The following is a 20,259-nucleotide window of genomic DNA, read 5'->3' on the forward strand; positions in this document are numbered from 1 at the left end:
TTAGCTGAAATAAAATGCTGTGCGTTGAACATGTCTCAGTTTGGAGTTCATTCACTTATCTTAGCTACAATACGTAGATAAAAATGGCAACTTGGCAACATAGTATACATACTCACCGGCCACTTTATTAGGTACACCTGTCCAACTGCTCGTTAACGCAAATTTCTAATCAGCCAATCACATGGCAGCAACTCAGTGCATTTAGGCATGTAGACATGGTGAAGAGGATGTGCTGCAGTTCAAAGCAACATCAGAATGGGGAAGAAAGGTGATTGAAGTGACTTTGAACGTGGCGTGGTTGTTGGTGCCAGACGGGCTGCTCTGAGTATTTCAGAAACTGCTGATCTAATGGGATTTTCACGCACAACCATCTCTAGAGTTTACAGAGAATGGTCCCAAAAAGAGGAAAGATCCAGTGAGCAGCAGTTCTGTGGGTGCAGATGCCTTGTTTTAGCCAGAGGTCAAAGGAGAACGGCCAGACTGGTTGGAGCTGATAGAAAGGCAACAGGAACTCAAATATCCACTTTTCCAACAGAGGAATGCAGGAGAGCATCTGTGAACACACAACACCACCTACTTTCTACAGAGAGGGAACAGCAGCATAAGACCTCACTGACACTTTATTAAGCACCAGGTGCACCTTATATAGTGGCCGCTGAGTGTACATCGACAGAATTTAACATACGCTAAAAGTTGGATTTTAAAATCATTTATCTACATAATAAGCATCTAAAAATTGGTATTCAGTATGTTTAATATTGACTGAAAAATCCTCAGAGAAGTCTGGAAATTTGAGTCTGAAATGCATCTAATCTCTTTCTTGCAGGGAGTACGCTGATCGAGGTGGGTGAATGTGAGAGAAGATTAGGAGCAGCAGAGAGGGAGTTCCTCCAGACGTCAGCCATCAGCTTTCTTACCCCCCTTAGGAACTTTCTGGAAGGAGACTGGAGGACCATTTCAGTGAGTCTGAAACACTACATCCACTCTTATAGCTCGATAGCAAGGCCAACACAAAATGTTATTTCTTAAGCCAGAGAGCTAGCTTTGTCCAAGCCATATTATTACATACCTGTCTATTACATATCTATTGGATGAGCAAACAAGGGTGAATCTTTTTTGGTTGACATTTTCACCCATGCTCTATCCCTGTCCCTAACATAGTACTGCCTGCAAAACTTTACCTGGGAAAATGGAAACATAAGCTCTTCCAGTATGTGTGCTGCAAAATGATTCGTCTGATATTGCAAGGAACCAGACCCAAGGTCAGGCAATAAGAATAACTATGTAGAAATTGCTACTTTTCATTAATGGTGACAGTGCAGATGTGGAAAAAAGGAAACACTGACCAATCAGAGCAGATTGGTCTTTTGGGGCAAGGGGCTTAAATAGACGGCCACTAAAGCAGAGGGTCAGTGCAGGTATAATCTAACCTGACTCCGCCAGATGGATTGATTTGCATGATTCTCATTGTCTCAGCATATCCATCTGGGAACTCTGGTTTGGAGATCTTTTGAATTTTATGAACTTATTTCAGACATGTAAAAAAAGAATAAAAAAAATACAAAACTATACAAAATTAAAATAGTTCACAAATAGGAGGAAAAAAACTGTAACAACATATATAAAATTAGGTCTCCCTGAAAAGGAGTAGGAAGAAGTTTACACACCAGCCAGTTTCTGTTTATCTGCTGCCAATTTCCCCTTAATCGCATTATTTTGCCTTATTACTTGTGCCAGCGGTGCAGTAAAAATTCCAAAAAAGGAGGGACTTACTGGGCAACCTTGTCTTACATGTCTATGTGTGTTATTTTGATATTGTTAATACATAAATCCTGTTTGGTCTCGGTTGATCATTTCAGGCAGAATCTTTCTACTCTTTTATCCAGAAGGGACGTAAACACTTTGTAGTGTAGATTTACACTTATTTGACCAAAATGTGTACAATCTAATTTATCTTTTCACAGTTTTGCTATGACCAGTATAGTTGCCTCTCACGACACTCAATTGCATATATTTTAATAAAATGGATGTCAAAATGTCTTAAAGCATTATACCATTCTGACAAGAATCCATCTGTTCCTAAAGATTTGTTTGGTTTAAGTCCAGCTATGTCAGGTATAATTTGGTCCTTTGTTATCGCTTAGATTAATGTCTTGTTTTGAAGGCAAATTCAATGCCTCCAGCATGGTGTACTCGTAATAGTCCAGTCCACGAGTACTCTCATTACATCATTTAAAATGATGGAAGTAGTGAGTAATTAAGGGGAATCGCCATAAAGATGAGAGGGTGGGCCAGTTAGTTTTTTATACATTTTCCCAAAATGTATCTTTGGAAACTTTAGAGTGTCCACTAGATACAAAAGGTAAAATAATGTTCTGTGGGTGTGAACAATGTTTTCCACTATGGAGTGTGAACCTGGATTTGTTTTTGGATGTGTTAATGATTTTTCGTGTAGCTACAGAGCGTGTAAATTGGAAAAATGTGGTTAGAAAACATAATCTACAATATGCTTCAATACTGAGTGTCACAGTTTACAGCCCACAAGTGAAAACCTTTTACAATTATAAGAAATCAAGGCTATTAAGTGTGAACTTAACCACCAGAGGTCAGCATGGTTGCCTTATTCCTGTATGACACTGTTTTACAAGTCTTTGAAAGTCATGGGCTGTTATGTCATAGCCTGCTGTAATGACGCTATGCCAAGCCCTGAATAGCGTGGTTGTGGTTTCTCACAGCTCAGCTGCTCCATGATTGTTTTATTGTGTGTACTTCAGAAAGAACGGCGTCTCCTGGAGAATCTTCGCTTGGACCTGGATGCCTGTAAAACTCGTCTGAAGAAGGCCAAGGTTGCTGAGGCTAAGGCTGCAGTGAGTCATTTTGTGCCTCTTAACCCACAGCTCCATTCAACTACCCATAATGTAATGAAACCTTTTTTTGGTGCTGGCATTAACCATGACTAACTTCCTATGTGTTCATCATCTTTGCAGTGCGATGGTGAAGTGAGTATTAAATACCTTTTTGAAGACTTTCAGTAGGATGCATACATTGGGTTTTTTCTGTCTCATTTGTTTTGAGTCGTTCAGTTATTGGTGACAAGAAACTATTAATCATTAGGGGTGTGACGAGACACTCAGCTTACGAGACGATACGAACGAGACGAGATGAGATTTTTATATTTTTAACTTTCTGTATTTTCTTTACAGGCGGTTGATTTTAGCAGAAAGCTGTGGGGCTGCAGGTTTCTTTGCATCAAATGTATCAACCCACACCCGCATTTTCTCCTGCTGTATATGTGTTGTGAACATATTAACTGTATCTACACTGACTGATCAGTCGTGGGTGACACAGGCTTCCCCCCTTCGGCTGGGCAGGGAAATGGAGTCATTGAATCAGTTAAACACTGTTGATTCCTTCCCATGGAGCCGTCGTTTAAACTATTTGGGTTTAGTAAATGTCTGTCCGTGAGCTGTTGAAGGCAGGTTACCCAGCCTCTGTCACTTTGCTCAGGAGCTGCCGAAAGACGGCTGAGACAAAACTGTTCTCCCAACTCATCCCATACGGAGGCTTTGGGTTCGTCAGGTTGGATGAACGTTTACGTGCAGACACTGTACCTGTAACTTTGTGGCTTGATGTTTAAGAAGCTGCGGGGCATCCCCAAAGTGCTGCCACACAAATGATTTCTCTGCGTTTATGTACTGATATCGTGAGTGGAACGAGATCTCATCACACCTCTATTAATAATTGGGTTTTTAAAAAAAGCAAAAAAAAACAAAGCAATGGACTGAAAAAACAATGTTGACCTTAAGTTGACTCTTTGCAGAGAAAGCTTGAAACTTGTGGCATATTAAACAATGTGATGGGAAATTAACTCCAACCATGGATCAAATTTTGCAAAATATTGTGCTGTGACTGGTGACATTTTTTATTCTACCAGCCAATTGTGGATTCTTCTTTGTTTTTACAGTAGCAACTGTGAAAACAAGTCAGGGGTACTTTTTATTGGGAAAAAATTACACAAGATGAGAAAATGCTCTAGAATCACACATTCCCTCCCTCTACTATGTTAATATCACGCCTTAGGAGACAAATAAAAAAGACAATGAATATTTTAGTCTTATTAATTTATTGGTTTTCAGCGATAAATGTTTATATTTTGGACTAAATGTGTCAAGACAAATTTTGTTAAACACAGGATTATATGGTTAGATACAGACCGACGCAGGTTTAAATGTATCAAACTCCAGCACTAAGTAGTCCAGAGCTTTACTCTAAGAACGAGCTGGTTTGTAGAATAAAAGAAATACTCTGCTGTCTTATGACTTTTGAGTGAAGCCCAAGAACCAGTTTTACTTTACAAGTCTTCCAACGGAGAATGTGATATTGTTTTGCCTGCAGGTAGCATTGCAACACTGTCAGGCACAAAGATTTTCTGCTTAAGTCTGACTTCCTTTTTACATTGTTATTAAGTCTGCATAGAAATCAGTTTGAGTTGCAAAATTTGTTTCTACTACTCAAGTACAAACTAAGTCATATGCCTGAAAAGTTCCTAATTGATCATGTTCCTTCCCCATTTCACTGATCTATGAATGTGCCTTCTGCCCCACTGCCTTTCTTGTATATATATATATATATATATATATATATATATATATATATATATATATATATATATATATATTATTATTTTTTTTGTTTAACTGTTGAACATAACCAAAAATAACTGTCTTTAATATGATGATCACACATTTTGTTGGTTGACAAAGTCAGACCTTTACAATCGATGCATGTTAGCATGCGCATGATAAATGATTGCTAAGTAGCCTTAACGCCAATAATAGCTGTCATTTTTAACAACTCCTGTTTACAGTGGATTAGTCAGGTGAGTGAGTTAGACGGATTAGTCATCAGTCTAGGTGGTGCTGGAAAGGCTTTTCGGATACAGTTGTGTTGCATCACCGCTGTGCACCTTTCTTTTATGAGATCAGACACACCTAATGTAAAAGTGTGCTGACAGTTGTTTCATGCAAACCACCTCTTCCATCTTTAAATTGGCTTTCACAACTCTGGGGTACATAACTGCCCTACATCTAATCTAATTCACTGGCAAACTTGTATTTAACCATTTTTAATTAAAGGCTTCATTTGAATAAACTTAAGATCATGTTTTTCAAAATTGTGTTTGTAGTAACGTCTGTTTTAAAGGTAGACCACATGACTGACTTTTTATCATATTGATATATTACCTACACTCATCGTGAGATGAGAGTGTATTACACTTAACTGTGCTGTTGTGAAGCTTAAAGCAGTGGTTCCCAACTATTTTGGTGTGAGATCCCCCCATAGCCCTGTCAGACAAACTAATTTGAACCGTTTATCCATTACTTGTAGCTTTCTATTTGAACCGTTTATCCATTACTATTAGCCTTCTATTTGAACTGTTTGTCCATTACTTTTAGCTTTCTATTTCAATTGTTAATCCATTACTTTTAGCTTGCTATTTGAGCCATTTATCCATTGCTTTTAGCTAACTGTTTGAACTGTTTATCCATTACTTTTAGCCTGCTATTTAAACCGTCTATCCATTTCTTTTAGCCTGCTATTTAAAGCGTCTATCCATTACTTTTAGCTAATTATTTGAACTGTTTGGTCCTTACTTTCAGTAGCGGTTTCCATGCACTCTTACATAGCTGCAATGTGTTTTAAATCATAATTTCTATTTTTTTCAAATTAATTGAGCTGTTCCTTAACAGTCTTTCCAAGTACTGCTGGCAACATCAAAAATACCCCCTGAGGTACAAGAACCTCTGGTTGGGATCACTGACTTAAAGTAAAACTGGTCAAGATCATGGTTTTATTTTGGCTGTGCTTTCTGATTGTTTTCTCTGCATTTCTTGATACAAAATGTGTGCTGTAGTATGGTTACCATGCATACACTGAGTACACAATAGAATAAATGTTAAATAACCTCACTGTTTGTTTAGCTGGCCCCAGACTTTCAGGAGACCAGACCCCGCAACTATGTGCTTTCTGCCAGTGCCTCCGCGGTAAGGAAACAATTCTTACTAAACAAAACTGGAGGTGTGCAATAATCCCTTAAAAATAATCTAAACTTGTCAGGTTACATTTACACATATTTCAGTCTGAAACTTTTAAACTTAAAGAGATACTTTATCCATTTAAATCCAGGTCTGTGTCATGGCAATGTGGGCTTTGTGTTCAGATGAAATGGATTTCAGTAAGTCTCTGATACTCTGTTCTTCGACTTCCACCATTGAGAAAGGCCAAACACCGTTCATCTGAACACAGTGCTCACATTGCTACGACACAGACTTGGAATAAAATGGGTAAAATATCTCTTTCAGTTTCGCAACTGAGGTTCTTGGCTATGAAAGGTCGTCAGGAGTGTGTGTGGATCTTAATTTTCAGGTACATGTGCTGTGTGATTCCAGTCACTTCGCAAGTATACTTCATTTATTTTAGTGGTCAGGAGGCGTTTTCCATCTGGTGGGAATGAACTCAGTTGCATTCCTTACATATGTGTTATGTCTGATCTGATAAAACAAAGTAACAATAACTGTTGGCTTACCATTGATAGAACGCATCTAACAGCCCAGAAGAATAGAGCTCATCAACTCGTCTCTGTACTTTTCATTGTTTTATGGCTTAAGCTCATATTTCAGCCCAAAATTTTGAAATTCAAGATCTTTTTTGCCACCTTTGTTGACATGAATGTTGTAAATGTCGTATTTGCTTCCTGTTTTCCTTTTTAGATAGCTGCAGTAGAGGTCAGTTTAGAGTCATAGAAAAAACTTCTCAAACCACTCCAATCACCTCTCTGGTGTTGATTTGTATGCTCAGTTTCCAAATACACTAATTGTGACAGAGCTTCTGAGCTATTAAAGATTTTGAGAGGTGAAAGGAGTTTGTTTAGCTCAGTTGTGTTTGGTACACAATTCTAAAATCCACCAATGTCTGTCCGGCTTTATTCTGTCTCTCCTTAGATATAGTGTATGCTCCAGTCCCCAGAACTAACTGTCTGACTCTGTCAGGAGCTCCTGCGTCTTTTTAATCTTAAGGTTATCTCAACCCTTACTGGATTTTTTAGTATTTATCCAACCTGAACATAACGTAAGCAAACAATTTTGATTGGTTTAAAAAAAGATAGTGACTAATATACATACTGAGTGGGACATTTCACAGTAGTCAACTCGCAATCAAATGACAAAACCAACATTAGCCCACATAAATTCTTTCTCAAGTTCAAGAAAGCACAGACGCAAAAAGGAAACAAGGTGACCAGTAGCTGCATGTATCAGTGAGCAAAACAAAACCTTTTTCTGTTTGGAGAAGAAAAAGAAAAGCTGATGTCTGACTGAGTTATAAAGTAGTATCGAAATGGCATTTGAATATCAGGCGAGACGCAGCCTTGATCCAAAATCAAGGTTTGCCTATATTTCCTCCAGCCATAACATCAAAGTACATGCTGCAAACCTTTTACACCTACAATTCTTGAGAGGATGTCTTCCAGGGATTAAACAATAGCTTTAATCATTTAGTAATAAGGTTAGGCACAAGTTTAACTAAAAGGTAAATAGGCCTTCTGGGATATTATAACTTATATTTCCTCTTCTTCTTTTGTCGTATGCTATGGACGCTCAGCTCTGGACAGAGGAAGTGGAAAAAGTAAGTACGGCTATGTTTCGGTTGTGAACCTTGTCTTACTGCCTGGTCTCTCGGATTAATTCAGAACACAGACTAAGCATTGGCAAAGTGCCGCCCGTCACAATAATTACATTTTTCTGCACCCAGGAGGCGTGGTCATGTGTTTCAGGTGGGAAGAAATTCTTCTTCAACATAGGCCAGCACATCCTAGGAGCTAAAGACTAGAGTATTTTCTGGCTGCACTTCGCCTCTAAAAGTAAAAGACATTGTACACGAGATTCAGAACATTTATATTGCGGCAAAGAAACATTTATTTCGTAAAGATAAAGAGGAGTAATGGTGTCCTGAGCAGAGAATAAAGTCACTCTCCCTCTCTGTGTGACTTTCTCTGTTTGTTTTGATAACCACACTGCAAAATCAAACCGCAGCTTTCCGTAGACATTACATGCCAGCTCGCTGCAGGCTGCACTTCAATGCTGCACTTCAATGCTGCTTGGTGTGTTTAACACATTTAAGACTTCCTGGCCTATATAACAATTAAATCACCAGGCCTATGTATCTAGAGGGATATGAAGGAAATATGTCACTAATATTGTTCCTATTGTTTCAGGCTGAACATGAGCTCCGAGTGGCTCAAACAGAGTTTGACCGCCAAGCAGAGGTTACACGTCTGCTATTGGAGGGCATCAGTAGTACACATGTAGGTCAGCCACACACCATCACCAATGTGACACACACACACACATACACACACACACACACACACACACACACACACACACACACACACACACACACACACACACACACACACACACACACACACACACACACACACACACACACACACACACACACACACACACACACACACACACACACACACACACACACACACACACGCTAACTGTCATCAAGAATCACCTCACTTGTTCACTGTGGTTTATATCAAGAATTATTTACATTTTCAGTGAAACTAAGTTGAGGCAGAGTTATGCAAGTGAGCAATGCAAAAGGAATAATAGAAATGTTGTCAGTTAAACAAAGATACAAAAATGTCAATACATTACTGCAGTATATATGCTAAATTATTTTACTTTTTAAGTAACTCCTCAAATCTGCCTAATTTTTTTCTTTTTCAAGCTGCTAGCTCTTTATTTTTGGAGTGTTTTTTAAACAAAGGTATTTAAATAAAAACTGGATGAATACAGTTTTCCTACTTCACTGACAACCCCCCCTAATTTTAAGAAAATATGGTCAGGATGTAATAATACACAAAAATGTCTTTGTGAGATTGGGGGTTTTGCAGCATAAACAATAGTTCAATTTAGCTCACCCATGACGAACTTCAACAGTAATAGGCTACTTGCATAAAACATCAGTTATAATAATCCTGTAAAATAATATAGTATGAACTGTAATGACTTTATTGTCCCTGAGGAGGAGCTCTTTTCCACTGCACATAGTAACAACATACAATGACAGACAAGAGTACACACTCGTATTTAATGCTGCGGTAATTATTAATAAAGCCACAGTGTGTATCTGCGCCCTTAGGCCAGTAGAGTAAGGTTGGGATTGAGTGGGTGTTTGATGTTATTGTTTAACTCTGTGAGGTTGGGTGTGGTGTACAGTAGGATAGATTGAATAATGCTGTGGTACAACAGTCAGATGTCTGTTTGTGTGAATGGTTGATTAACTGTGCGGAACAGGTATCACACACAAATCAGCACTGGTCTGTTTCAATGACTGTCTTTTCTCAAATCTCAGTATTAAAATGGCCATAGGGTCCTTTTAGTTTGCGGTAGGGATGCACCAATTCAACTTTTTAATTGCTGATACCAATATCTTATGGCGTTATATTTGTGCCACATTAGTGAAGGAGCAAAGTGAGATTTTGAGCACAGAAAAAATAATTTTGCGAGAACATACATTTTATTTTGAAAAGAAATTATACGCGAGCAAAACGTATTTTCATTTGAGCAAGCAAAAAAAAGTTCTGTGCTCAATAAATGTATTTTCATGTTTGCTTTTATTCATTTTAAGTGCAATAATACTGTAGCCCCTCACTCAGTTTTACTCTGCAGACCGCTGCAAGCGCGCTCTCAATATCTCCCTTCTGTGCGTGCTCAACCTTACCTTTACACTCACAACTTTGCACAGTGTTACAAAAGTGCCACAATTCCAACCAATCAGAGACCTAGAAAAGCTCAATTCAGACTGGCGGTTTTGTCTCCAATCCGATCGCTAGTAGAAGTATGTACAGCGTACATCCCGGACGTATTAAGAAATATCAACAGATCAGAGTGAAGTTCTCCGACAACAGTTACTCTTTTTTTTATTATTTACTATTGTAGTAAGGGTTATAGTTGCCTATACTTGGGTAGAATAAGAAATAAAAGATACAGAAACTATCAGCTGATACAGGGTACAGATCTGATCCCTGTGTTTAATAATAATAATGCAGCAGCATGAGAAGAGTCCCTACACAGGAAAAAAAAGCACCAACAGCGTAGTTAGTGAACCCAGAGTTTATTAAGAGTTTTTTAAAGACTTACCTACTGGCCCCTGTACCAGCTCCTCTCATAGTAAAGTCCATTTAAGTGGATTAGCAAAGTCAATCCCAAAGGAAGGAGCCCATTGGTGCTTTGTTTTCTGCGTAGGGACTCTTCTCATGCTACTGCAGAGGTTTGCTGTTATTTTGAGCAATATTAGTGGTTAAAAAAGATGCTTTAATGCCTTCACCGTACTGCCCCGAGCTAATCACTGCCACATCCGACTGTTAGCGACTCTACCGGATTTCTCCGTTAATAGTTCATACACTAAAAAAAACTGTCTCGATGGCTTATTTGAAGTGTGCCAGTGTCGAAAAAGACCATGAAATGATTTTACAAAGGAATTACACTTTAATACAACAAATAAATACATAGATAAAGTGGTACTGGTACTCGACTGAGCTGTCCCTATCAGCCCAATATCAGTTTTAGTATCAGTGCATATCTTGTTTTTGGATTACAGCCCCTTAATACTTTGGAGTACTTTTCTCAATGTCGTATTACTGCTTATTATTGTTACTGACTTTGTGTTGTTGCTTGTCTACAGGTGAATCACTTGCGTTGCCTGCATGAGTTTGTGGAGGCCCAAGCAGCTTACTATAAGCAGTGTCATTTCCACATGCAGGAACTACAGAAAGAGCTGGGAAGGTGAGAACCACATGGGCGATAATGGGGAGTTTCACTGGGCTTGACACTATTTATCTTCATCCAGTACGCAGTGAAAAAACGCAGTCAACTTCTATTGTACAGTAAATGACAGTATCGCTGATATTAAAGTTGCAGGTCTGTAAGTACACAAGCTATATGCCAACCCTAAACATGTTGACGATTGCCCTGAGTTTGATTAATCACCATTAAAAATTGAATCAATCAAGAATATATTGACCAAAACTGCACAACGTTGGTGCATTCCTAGGACCGTGGCTGTTGTGTAAAATATGTGAGGTTTCACATGGACATCTAAGGGATGACTTCCTGAAAAGTTTTAAAGTGGCACAACATCATTACTGCATAATTTAATCATATATTTTAATAATGTAAATGACAGAAAGAGTAATGTTTAATTTTATGATTCAGATAATTTACTTTTCTTATTTACTAATCAAGTCCAATGGATACCTGTCGGGTTTTGTCATTTCTGGTTTTGTCAAATCATGACAAATCATTTTCACTGTCTCATGCCCTCAGTTCTGATGAGGACGTGTGAGTATGGCTTGTCTTCTTGTGTGCTGATGGGATTTATCTTTCTCTTTATGTATGCTCAGCCCATTCTCATTCCCAGGGTGTCAAATACTGCTGTTTTGTCAATTGAATTCACAACGTTAACCACGCGTTGTTTAAAACAGCAACTATAATGGAGCGTCCCAGTTTGACGCGCAGGCCTACCCAACGGACAAAGGGTCTTGACAAACTGCCAGTATGTTACGAGTTGGGATGAGAATGGGTTGCTATGTTCTGATCAACACATTAGCATGCTTTTCAGTGCTTCCCAAATCCATATTAATTAAATTAATATTATAAATTACAAAGTGCTGCAAATTGGAAATCATCGCAATATTTTCTGTCTTTAGTACAAGAATGAGACTCAGTGCAAAGAGAGTTCTCTGTATTTTGGTGGAAAATGGGTTTGTCTGTTTCTGCCGTAACATCACCCCACTGCCACTTTTGTGATTTAATCAACAGCAAAGCAATCATGGAAAAATGCTTGAAATGAAGATAAAATAATTAACTAAACACTCCCCGACCAATGTTTAAATTGGATTCCAAAAATGTTTAATGTGGTTAGAGGAGGTCAATCAATCTGCATTTATCTATAAATGAGTGTGTGATTTGTTTTCTGTTATTCACAGCTGCTTTATACGGAAAACGTCTCCTTCATGTCATTAAATCCCTGCAGCTGTGTGAAGGCAGCAGGACACATGTTGACAAAGTGTCAGGCCAGAGCCCAGTGCTATTACACACTGCTGTGCACTTTTTTTTTTACCTTCAATAAATCCCATGCAAACACCATGCTGCCAGAGAATTAACAGACACAACTCTACACACATCAGACGGGTCGGTTAGAACAATTTATTCTACTGGATGTGGGAGAAAACTCATGAATCCTGTGCGTCATGACCTTTTTCCAACTTTGTTTGTCCTTGTTTGTGTTTTATTCTTAAGAAGCATGACAGTGCAGTGTTTGCACTTTAAGATCTGATGCAACAATTTACAACATGGAACTTGAAATCACTCACAAATTGATCATCTATCATATTAACTGCTGCACCAAAGTAAGTTGTACTCCGGAAGATTTTCATCTATTTAATTGTCTGTGAAGTTCCTATCCATCACAGAGTGAGTTGAAACAACAGTGATTGATCATGTGACCCACTAATGAAAGCACTTGTTGCCTTTTTGCTGAGTATTCCAATATCCGTGTTTGTGGAGACATTCCAGGGCTAGACGTAAATAAGCCGCCATGTTAGTGACGTTGCTGACAGCGGTTGGTCTGTTTGACTTACTAGTCACAAACGGTTATGCTGCGTTCACTTGTAACCGGGAATCTGGAACTTCCAACTTGAGTCAGGTTTGTAGTAAGAGCAGAAGCATTATAGAAACGTGTGTGTGTATTGATTTAAGAGGGGAACATATAGGGGATGGACTGGAAGTAGAGAGGTGACTGTGTGTCAATAAAGTTTACAAAAGAGCAAAAAATTGAAAATAAATTATCAACACAGTGACTTTCAATGTGACATGATGGAGGCTCTAAAAGAACCATAGAATGTTTAAAAAATGGACGTAGCCTCTCCGTCGAGGTCCGTTCTCTCAACTTGAGCCAATCGTCCTTGTCTACAGGAGTCTCCATCTTGTCAGACTTTGACTCTGCCTCATTTCCTCTTACCAAAAAAGGGCATGTATGTGACGTTGGGGGGAGGGAGATACCTCCATCTGGCTTTAACTAAAAAACAAAAACACGTTTGGCCTTGTTTGTTCACATCTGCTGTCTGCACCATCCAGACAACAATGTGACTTCCTCAAGAATCAAGAATTTCATATGATTTGGCTCAGCTGTTTCAGAGCTGAGACCAGGGATGTGATTGGCTGAGAGTGTATTTATTGATAACCACCTCACACAGCTCTTGCACTTTGTGCTGCTCACCACCATGAACCAAAATGGCAGGTGTGCTTGGAGCCGCCCACACAGTTTAGCCAAGACCTACCACTTTGCATTTGTTGCGCTTCCGCAATTAAAAGGGCCTTATTTGTGTCAGATTCAAATTTTCTGGCCAGATTTGAAAGCTTATTGTGAAGGCACTTGTGAGATGAATGCCACAAGAGCTTTGACTTTGGAACCAGTTTTCATAATACATGAGTAATAATGTCTTCAGTTTGCAGTGTCATGGGTTACAGTGTTCATATACTGTAATAACTAATCATATGTTTGATTTCCAGTCATGTGCTGTGTTCTACGTTTGTTTTTGATATGTATGTTCTGATTATCACTGCATCATCTACCTGCTTTCCCTCAGGCTTCCCAATGCATTTGCACTGAACTCCACTCACTCCAAAGCTACGGCCGGCTCTGCATCAGAAGGCATCAGCAGCCCTGTGGAGACAGACACACTAAAGATTGAGGAAGTTCAGGCACCAGCAACAGGAACCCGCAAGGCCAAAGTCCTTTATGATTATGATGCGGCTGACTCCAGTGAACTCTCCCTTTTAGCTGATGAGGTAAGGTTTCAACATTAACCTGCAGCTAGTGGGTTGAATAATGGTTACTGGCCACTGGGTGCAACTCAGGGATGCAAGCAACCACATAATTAACATTAACTGTAATACTATAGTATTAATATGAATATGAGTAATAGTACTATTATTGCAGTGAATAATAATTATAAAAATAAGAGCGGCAGGAAGCGTCATGCAGGACCACGGCAGCAGGCACCACCACGATCAGCAGAGACCTGAGAGACGACAAAGCGCAAAAACAACTCCGGGGAAGAAGCTGAATTAGTAACATGCATTGATGAGACATGAATGATACACACAGAGAGGAGAGAAGCTCAGAGGATCAGGAACAGGATTATCCCCCGGCAGACTGGGACTATAGCAGCAGAATTAAGTGATAGTCAGCCCTAACTATAAGCTTTATCAAAGAGGAAAGTTTTAAGTTTACTTTTAAATATGTCTCCAGAATAACACTTGGGAGTTTGTTCCACAAAAGAGGAGCTTGGTAGCTGAAGGTTCTGCCCCCCATTCTACTCTCTATTAAAGATGGGCTGTTAATGGAGTTTTTTAGTAGTTGCGTCGAAATAGTAGGTATATGGTATACTTTGAAATACATTTCTTTCGATGCAACGCTCTTCTGTTTCTAAACGAGACACACACTTGTCCTTAGCAGCCTATCACAGAAGTGCGTTTGGTCATCTTCATACATAATCATTTTTTAACTGTTGCACTGTACAGCCCTGCAGTAAAGTATACTTTACAGTTCTGGTCATGCAATATGTTGGGAATGATCATGGAAATGCTATGGGTCCATGAAAAGTCATGGAAAAGTTAAGAAAGTTTGTCCATAAAAATGTGTGGGAGCCTTGAAAGTAGCCCCAGCTTTTCAGTCTTGTTACAACCAGCTTGTTGCTGGTCTTTCCTCCAGCACATGTCAGTGTATCAGCCCGCCATTTAACTAGAGCCCATCATTGTGAAATGTCAAATCCTCATCTTAGCTGCTTTGTTAAATGATTTAATGTTATAAAAGCCTCTTTTACCCCTGTTATTTTGGCTGTAGCCATACACTTTGAATATCAGGCTTAAGAATGTCCATGTACTACTGTGTTCCAGCTCATTACAGTTTACACAGTGCTGGGGATGGACTCTGACTGGCTGGTTGGAGAGAGAGGAAACCAGAAAGGAAAAGTGCCTGTCACATACCTGGAGCTTCTCAGCTAAAGAGCACACACACACACACACACACACACACACACACACACACATACACATACACATACACATACACATACACATATACACACACACACACACACACACACACACACACATACACACATACACACACATGCATGTGCATGTGTGAGTACTACTGAAGCCATGAGGATTTCTCATTCACTTCATTAAATGTCACACTCTTACACTAACCTGTAACTTTTAAAAGCACTCCTCCAAAGTAAGCGTTAGCAAAAGTGGGATGGGAATCAAATAAGTAACCAATTGGAATCATCATAGTGTCCGAATTTATCAATTCCTTTTATTGATGCAGGTATGTTTTTTCTGACTGGTGCATATTGCAAAACAATGAGGTCAAACTTGTGTCTATGCTACTGAAAACTTGATTTAAAAATGACAACAGTGCAATGTGTATGTCTGTAAAATGATCATTTCCAGTAAGGGTGGAATCACCAGCAACCTGTTGAAGCATCTTTCTACACAACATGGGTTTAAAGTTGTACTTCATAAGATTTGAGATTCCGTGTTTCTAGCGGCCTCTGTGGCAGTAAGGTGTAACCTCAGGTGAGCCTGATCTTTCGAAGCCTCCATCTTGTCACGATCATGGTTGAGTATTTTTTTTTTGCTCTTTTGTAAACTTTATTGACACACATTCCCTTCTCTACTTCTGGTCCGTCTCCTATATGTTTCCCTCTTAAATCCATACACACACACATGTTCCTATTACACGTCTGCCCTTACTACAAGTCTGACTCAGAAATGAGGTGTCCAATTACAAGTGAACGTGGCATAGCTGATCAGGGTTGACAGACCAACCGCTGTCAGCAGCGTCACTAACATGGCGGCTTATTTACATCTAGGGAGGGAATGTCGTAGCCTCATGAGACCATCCTGATCTCTGAGGTCCATCGTATTTTACTCTCAGATCAGTCTGGTAACGTGCGGCGCAGAACATTTGGAGAAATTTGCCAAGCGACCGAACCAATCAGCCTTGGGTTTGAGGCAGATTTAAGTGTGATGCAACTGTTCAGTGTTACCAACATACCTGAAATTGTGCCTGTTATCTGTAAATTCATGTTACACAAACGGCAAATATCCTTCACCGACATGTTGTTTACTTTATGAGCTTTGCCCCGACGCTGTTAGTACGTCATTGATCAGATGACGTTGTTTGACTTGGCCATTATGTTGGTTTTATATTGACCCCTTCCCAAAAGATCTCCAAACGAGAGTTCCCAGATAGATATGCTGAGACAATGAGAATCAATCCATCTGGCGGAGTCAGGTTAGGAATGTCGCCTCAGATACATAGATCGTAATAGTCTGCAAAAAGGAAAGTAGAAGTGCTTTCATATGGTCGATCACCATTGGTTTGACTCACTCTATGATGGATAGTAACCTAAAAGAGAATTACTGTAACTAGTTGAAAATCTTAAAGAGTACAACTTTAAATTCCAGGAATGCCATGTATTTGACACTACACACGAGTTGCTTCCCAAACAAGAAGCACGTTAGTTACCAAGGGTCAATATCGTGTCAGAATAACATATGACTGTCAATAAGGGAATCAATAAAGAGGCTGACCAATATGCAGAATCAATTCCAGCATTGGTATTATAAAATCTCATCAATTTCCTTAACCAGTGTTACGTTAAACACACACACTCATCCATGTGCTTCTCATAACGCACTGATGTTCATACAACACTGACAGTGATATTGAAGACATTAGCTGTGTTTGAAACTGTTCACTCACTCACTCACTCACTCACTCACTATTCCCTATATAGGGAGTGTCGCTCCTGTAATACGGTTTCCGATACACCCCATGGGATCGGTGTCTTTTGAAATGGAACAATTATTGCATGGTCTCGGCCATTATCTGTTCCGGATTACTCTGACGTCACTCAGAGTTGAGAAGTAGAGGGAAAGCATGATGACATGACGTCACATAGGAACATGAAATGTAGTTGTTCTCATTAGGCTTTTTCCGGAGCCTGTCACTGAACAATCTTACAACAAAATAAACAAACTCTGATTATGAAAAATGGCCACTTAATGCCGCAAACACCATGTGTAATCCAGGATAATGACTGGGACCAGAAAATAACTTTTCTGTGTCAATAGACACCGAGGTCCCATGGGGTCTACCAGGAGCCTTATTACTGCGGTGGGACTTACTAGCCCTATGGTGTTTATTAAATAGTGAACTATATAGGGAATGACCAAACGAGATTACCGACACTACACTTTCCTTCTGCTTCTTCTTCTCCTCCAGGAAAACATGACCACATTGCATTGTGGTATACAGGATTAAAGTGAAGGCTCGTGCATTGTGGGTATTTTATAGTGGACAATAAAGTGAATGAAATTAGCCACTGAGAATTCAAACACCACTACAAAATGGCAAACACGCTAAATAGTGCACTACTTCTGTGATGGGGAACGATTTGGAACACAGCTATTGACGCATGAACAATGAGTTCAGGAAAGTCCCCATGGGAAATGATTAACATTCCTTTTAGATATGTTTGGTGAATTATTATGATGGTGTTTTTGTTTTTTTTCCTATTTATTGTTGGTTCAGGTAGACCTTCCACACTGTCTTCAGAGGGATTTCCTTTGAAACTATGTTGATGATTTGTTTAAAAAAAAAGTGTCTTTATCGTCTCTTAAAGCAGTTTGTCTTCAGAGGGAAGCGGTACAGATAGTACAAGTACCCAACAACCACGCCTACATTGTTCCTCTGGTTAAAGGGGTGATGACAAGTCTTGTCAGGTTGACTCATTTATTTCTGTATATGAGACACTCCTCATTAAAGAAGTGAAAACAAATGTTGGCAAACAAACAATGGATCCTTGTTACCACATCATGACAGACGCAGCTATATGTCGTGCTGACGCATTAAGGCTAAATTTAATTGCATGAATAAAAATGAAAGATGAGACTGCTTCCCAGTTTTGCTGCAGAAATGTGTTCCGGTCTTCCACTTCCCTCCAATATGACATGAACAGAATGGCATTTCTTGTGTGTCGTATTTCTTATCCTCCAACATAAGCTTACTGAATGAGTATAAAACAGCAAATAAAGTTTTTCCTGGATGATTTAGCATCCTCAACTCTTGGAAAGCAGATTTGCCTTAACTGCTAATTGAAATGAATGTAATTACTGTGTTATTTAAGCGATAACATTTTGTGGACAGTTGGATGCAACATCACTAACAGTTTTGCTTGATTGAGTCATGTCATTCACTTTTTTGATTAGACTTTCCCAAATGGGCTTTCTGTTTTTGGCCTCTCACGCCTTTTCACTGCACTGAAGATGTCCCTTACAATATGAACACCTGTGCAGCAAATTAAACATAAACACTCCCGTCCTAACTGCCTTAAGATGATGGGAAGGAACCGCTAAGGCCATCTGCTGCAAACCAGAGAATGTGTTCTTTACAGCAAAATGTCCAGAGACGTACACCACATACAGCATGCAAGACTTTATCTCCTCTTAATTACATGTGTGTGTTATTTTGGTTTGCCCTTTAGTGTTTTTTGAGTTCATGATGTTCCTATTTGTTGCCGTTTTTGTCTGTTAATACTTCAAAGTGTCTTCAGTCTTAGTGCTGCATGTGCTACAACTAGTAGCCTGTCCTGCTGGACACGTGCGTGTGTATACGAGTATATGATGTAGCTAAGTGTGTTTGTGCGCGAACTTTGAGCCCCAAAATGTTTGCACAAAAAGTCAAATCCAGTATGTGTACATGCATGTGCTCTGTCTTTCTTTTCTCTACAGCCTCGTGAGTTGTGAAACGAGCACAATGTTTGAAAATGCAAAAACCTGTTTTCTTACGTGCAGTCAGTGAGAGGTGAAAACGGGGTCCAATCATTGTGTTGGCAGACGAATGGAAGCCACGTCATGTGTCCTGCTCTCTCTCTCTGCTCTACTTCTGTGCTCATTTCACACATTTGGAAGAATTGTTTTCAAAAATGTTTTTTACTTATATTGTTTTGGATCTGTTTGCCTCATCCTGTATTATTATTATTATTATTATTATTATATTTGTCAAAATATGTATTGCCTGTTCCTTAACCATGCTGAATGAATGAAGTTTATGGGATTGAATAAAAAGTCAGATTTATTTGAATTCATTGACCTCTTCACAGTTACTGTATAAACGTGTCATTGAAAACAATATACACTGCTCAAAAAATTGGAGGGAACGCTATCACAGTCACAGTATAGCACAAAGTCAGTTATGCTACAGGGATATCAATCTGTTCACTTTGGAAGCACAAGTGATTGTGAATCACTTTCACCTGCAAATGAAAGTGACAACAGGTGCAATGGAGAGGCAAAATCCAGATAACCCCATAAAGGGAATAATTTGATGTGTTGGCCACAGACACTTGCTCTCTCCCCAAGCTACATTACTTATTCTTCTCTAGTTTTGTGTTCTGCTTGTTTCCTCGTCACTACCAATCATTTTGCACAGGTAGTCCGGCTCCTTCAGGATGGCACATCCATACGTGCGTTCGCAAAAAGGTTTGTTGTGTCGCCTGAAGAGCACGAAGGAGAAACCGGGACACCCGCCGTAACACCAGGAGAGTTGGACAGGGCTGTAGAAGGGCATCGACCAGCAGCAGGACCGGTATCTGTTCATCTGTGCGAGGAGGAACGGGAGGAGCACTGCCAGAGGCCTACAAAAGGACATCCTCCAGCACGAGTGGTTTGGCAGGGGGTCAGTGATGGTCTGGGGAGGCATATCATTGGAGAGTGGCACAGACCATGTCCATGTCATAGCCAACGGTACCCTGACTGCTGTTAGGTACCGGGATGAAATCCTGTGGCTAGGCAGTTCCTGGATGGGTTGTTATGTATCGGTGCATCTGACGCTGCCAAGTACCACAGACTGTACAGGAGCTCACTGATGCCCTGATCCCCACAACACCATCCACCAACTGCTGATGGAGAGCAGAGGAGTAGATATTGCTTCATTTTAAAGTGGCACAAGCCAAAAGGGGTTGGAAATGTGAAAGAAGAGAGGTCTTCAATGTTTTAGGCCAAGGACCCCTAAGACGGAGTAGGGACCCCCTACTTGAGT

The 20,259-nt window shown here is 39.7% G+C and overlaps 1 protein-coding gene across 4 annotated transcripts in view; it reads left to right on the forward strand.

The window, feature by feature from the left end:
* LOC310946409 (endophilin-B2-like) overlaps positions 1–19,302 on the forward strand; it is a 33,400-nt gene extending 14,098 nt beyond the window's left edge. The window contains exons 4-12 of one of the 4 annotated variants that reach the window (XR_014593187.1): positions 827–960; positions 2,775–2,879; positions 5,982–6,044; positions 7,660–7,683; positions 8,273–8,362; positions 10,765–10,865; positions 13,730–13,931; positions 15,042–16,837; positions 16,879–19,302. Coding sequence is in view for 3 of the 4 variants with exons in the window: in XM_083912860.1 (XP_083768986.1) it covers positions 827–960; positions 2,775–2,879; positions 5,982–6,044; positions 7,660–7,683; positions 8,273–8,362; positions 10,765–10,865; positions 13,730–13,931; positions 15,042–15,149 (827 nt within the window). In the remaining variant the exon portion in view is untranslated. Of the gene's footprint in view, positions 1–826; positions 961–2,774; positions 2,880–5,981; positions 6,045–7,659; positions 7,684–8,272; positions 8,363–10,764; positions 10,866–13,729; positions 13,932–15,041 lie in introns of all 4 variants that reach the window. The other 3 variants (XM_083912860.1, XM_083912861.1, XM_083912862.1) reach the window with 3 other exon arrangements.
* The last annotated feature ends 957 nt before the right edge of the window (positions 19,303–20,259 follow it).

Source organism: Echiichthys vipera (genome assembly GCF_963691815.1).
Source record: "Echiichthys vipera genome assembly, chromosome: 4".
NCBI lineage: Eukaryota > Metazoa > Chordata > Actinopteri > Perciformes > Trachinidae > Echiichthys > Echiichthys vipera.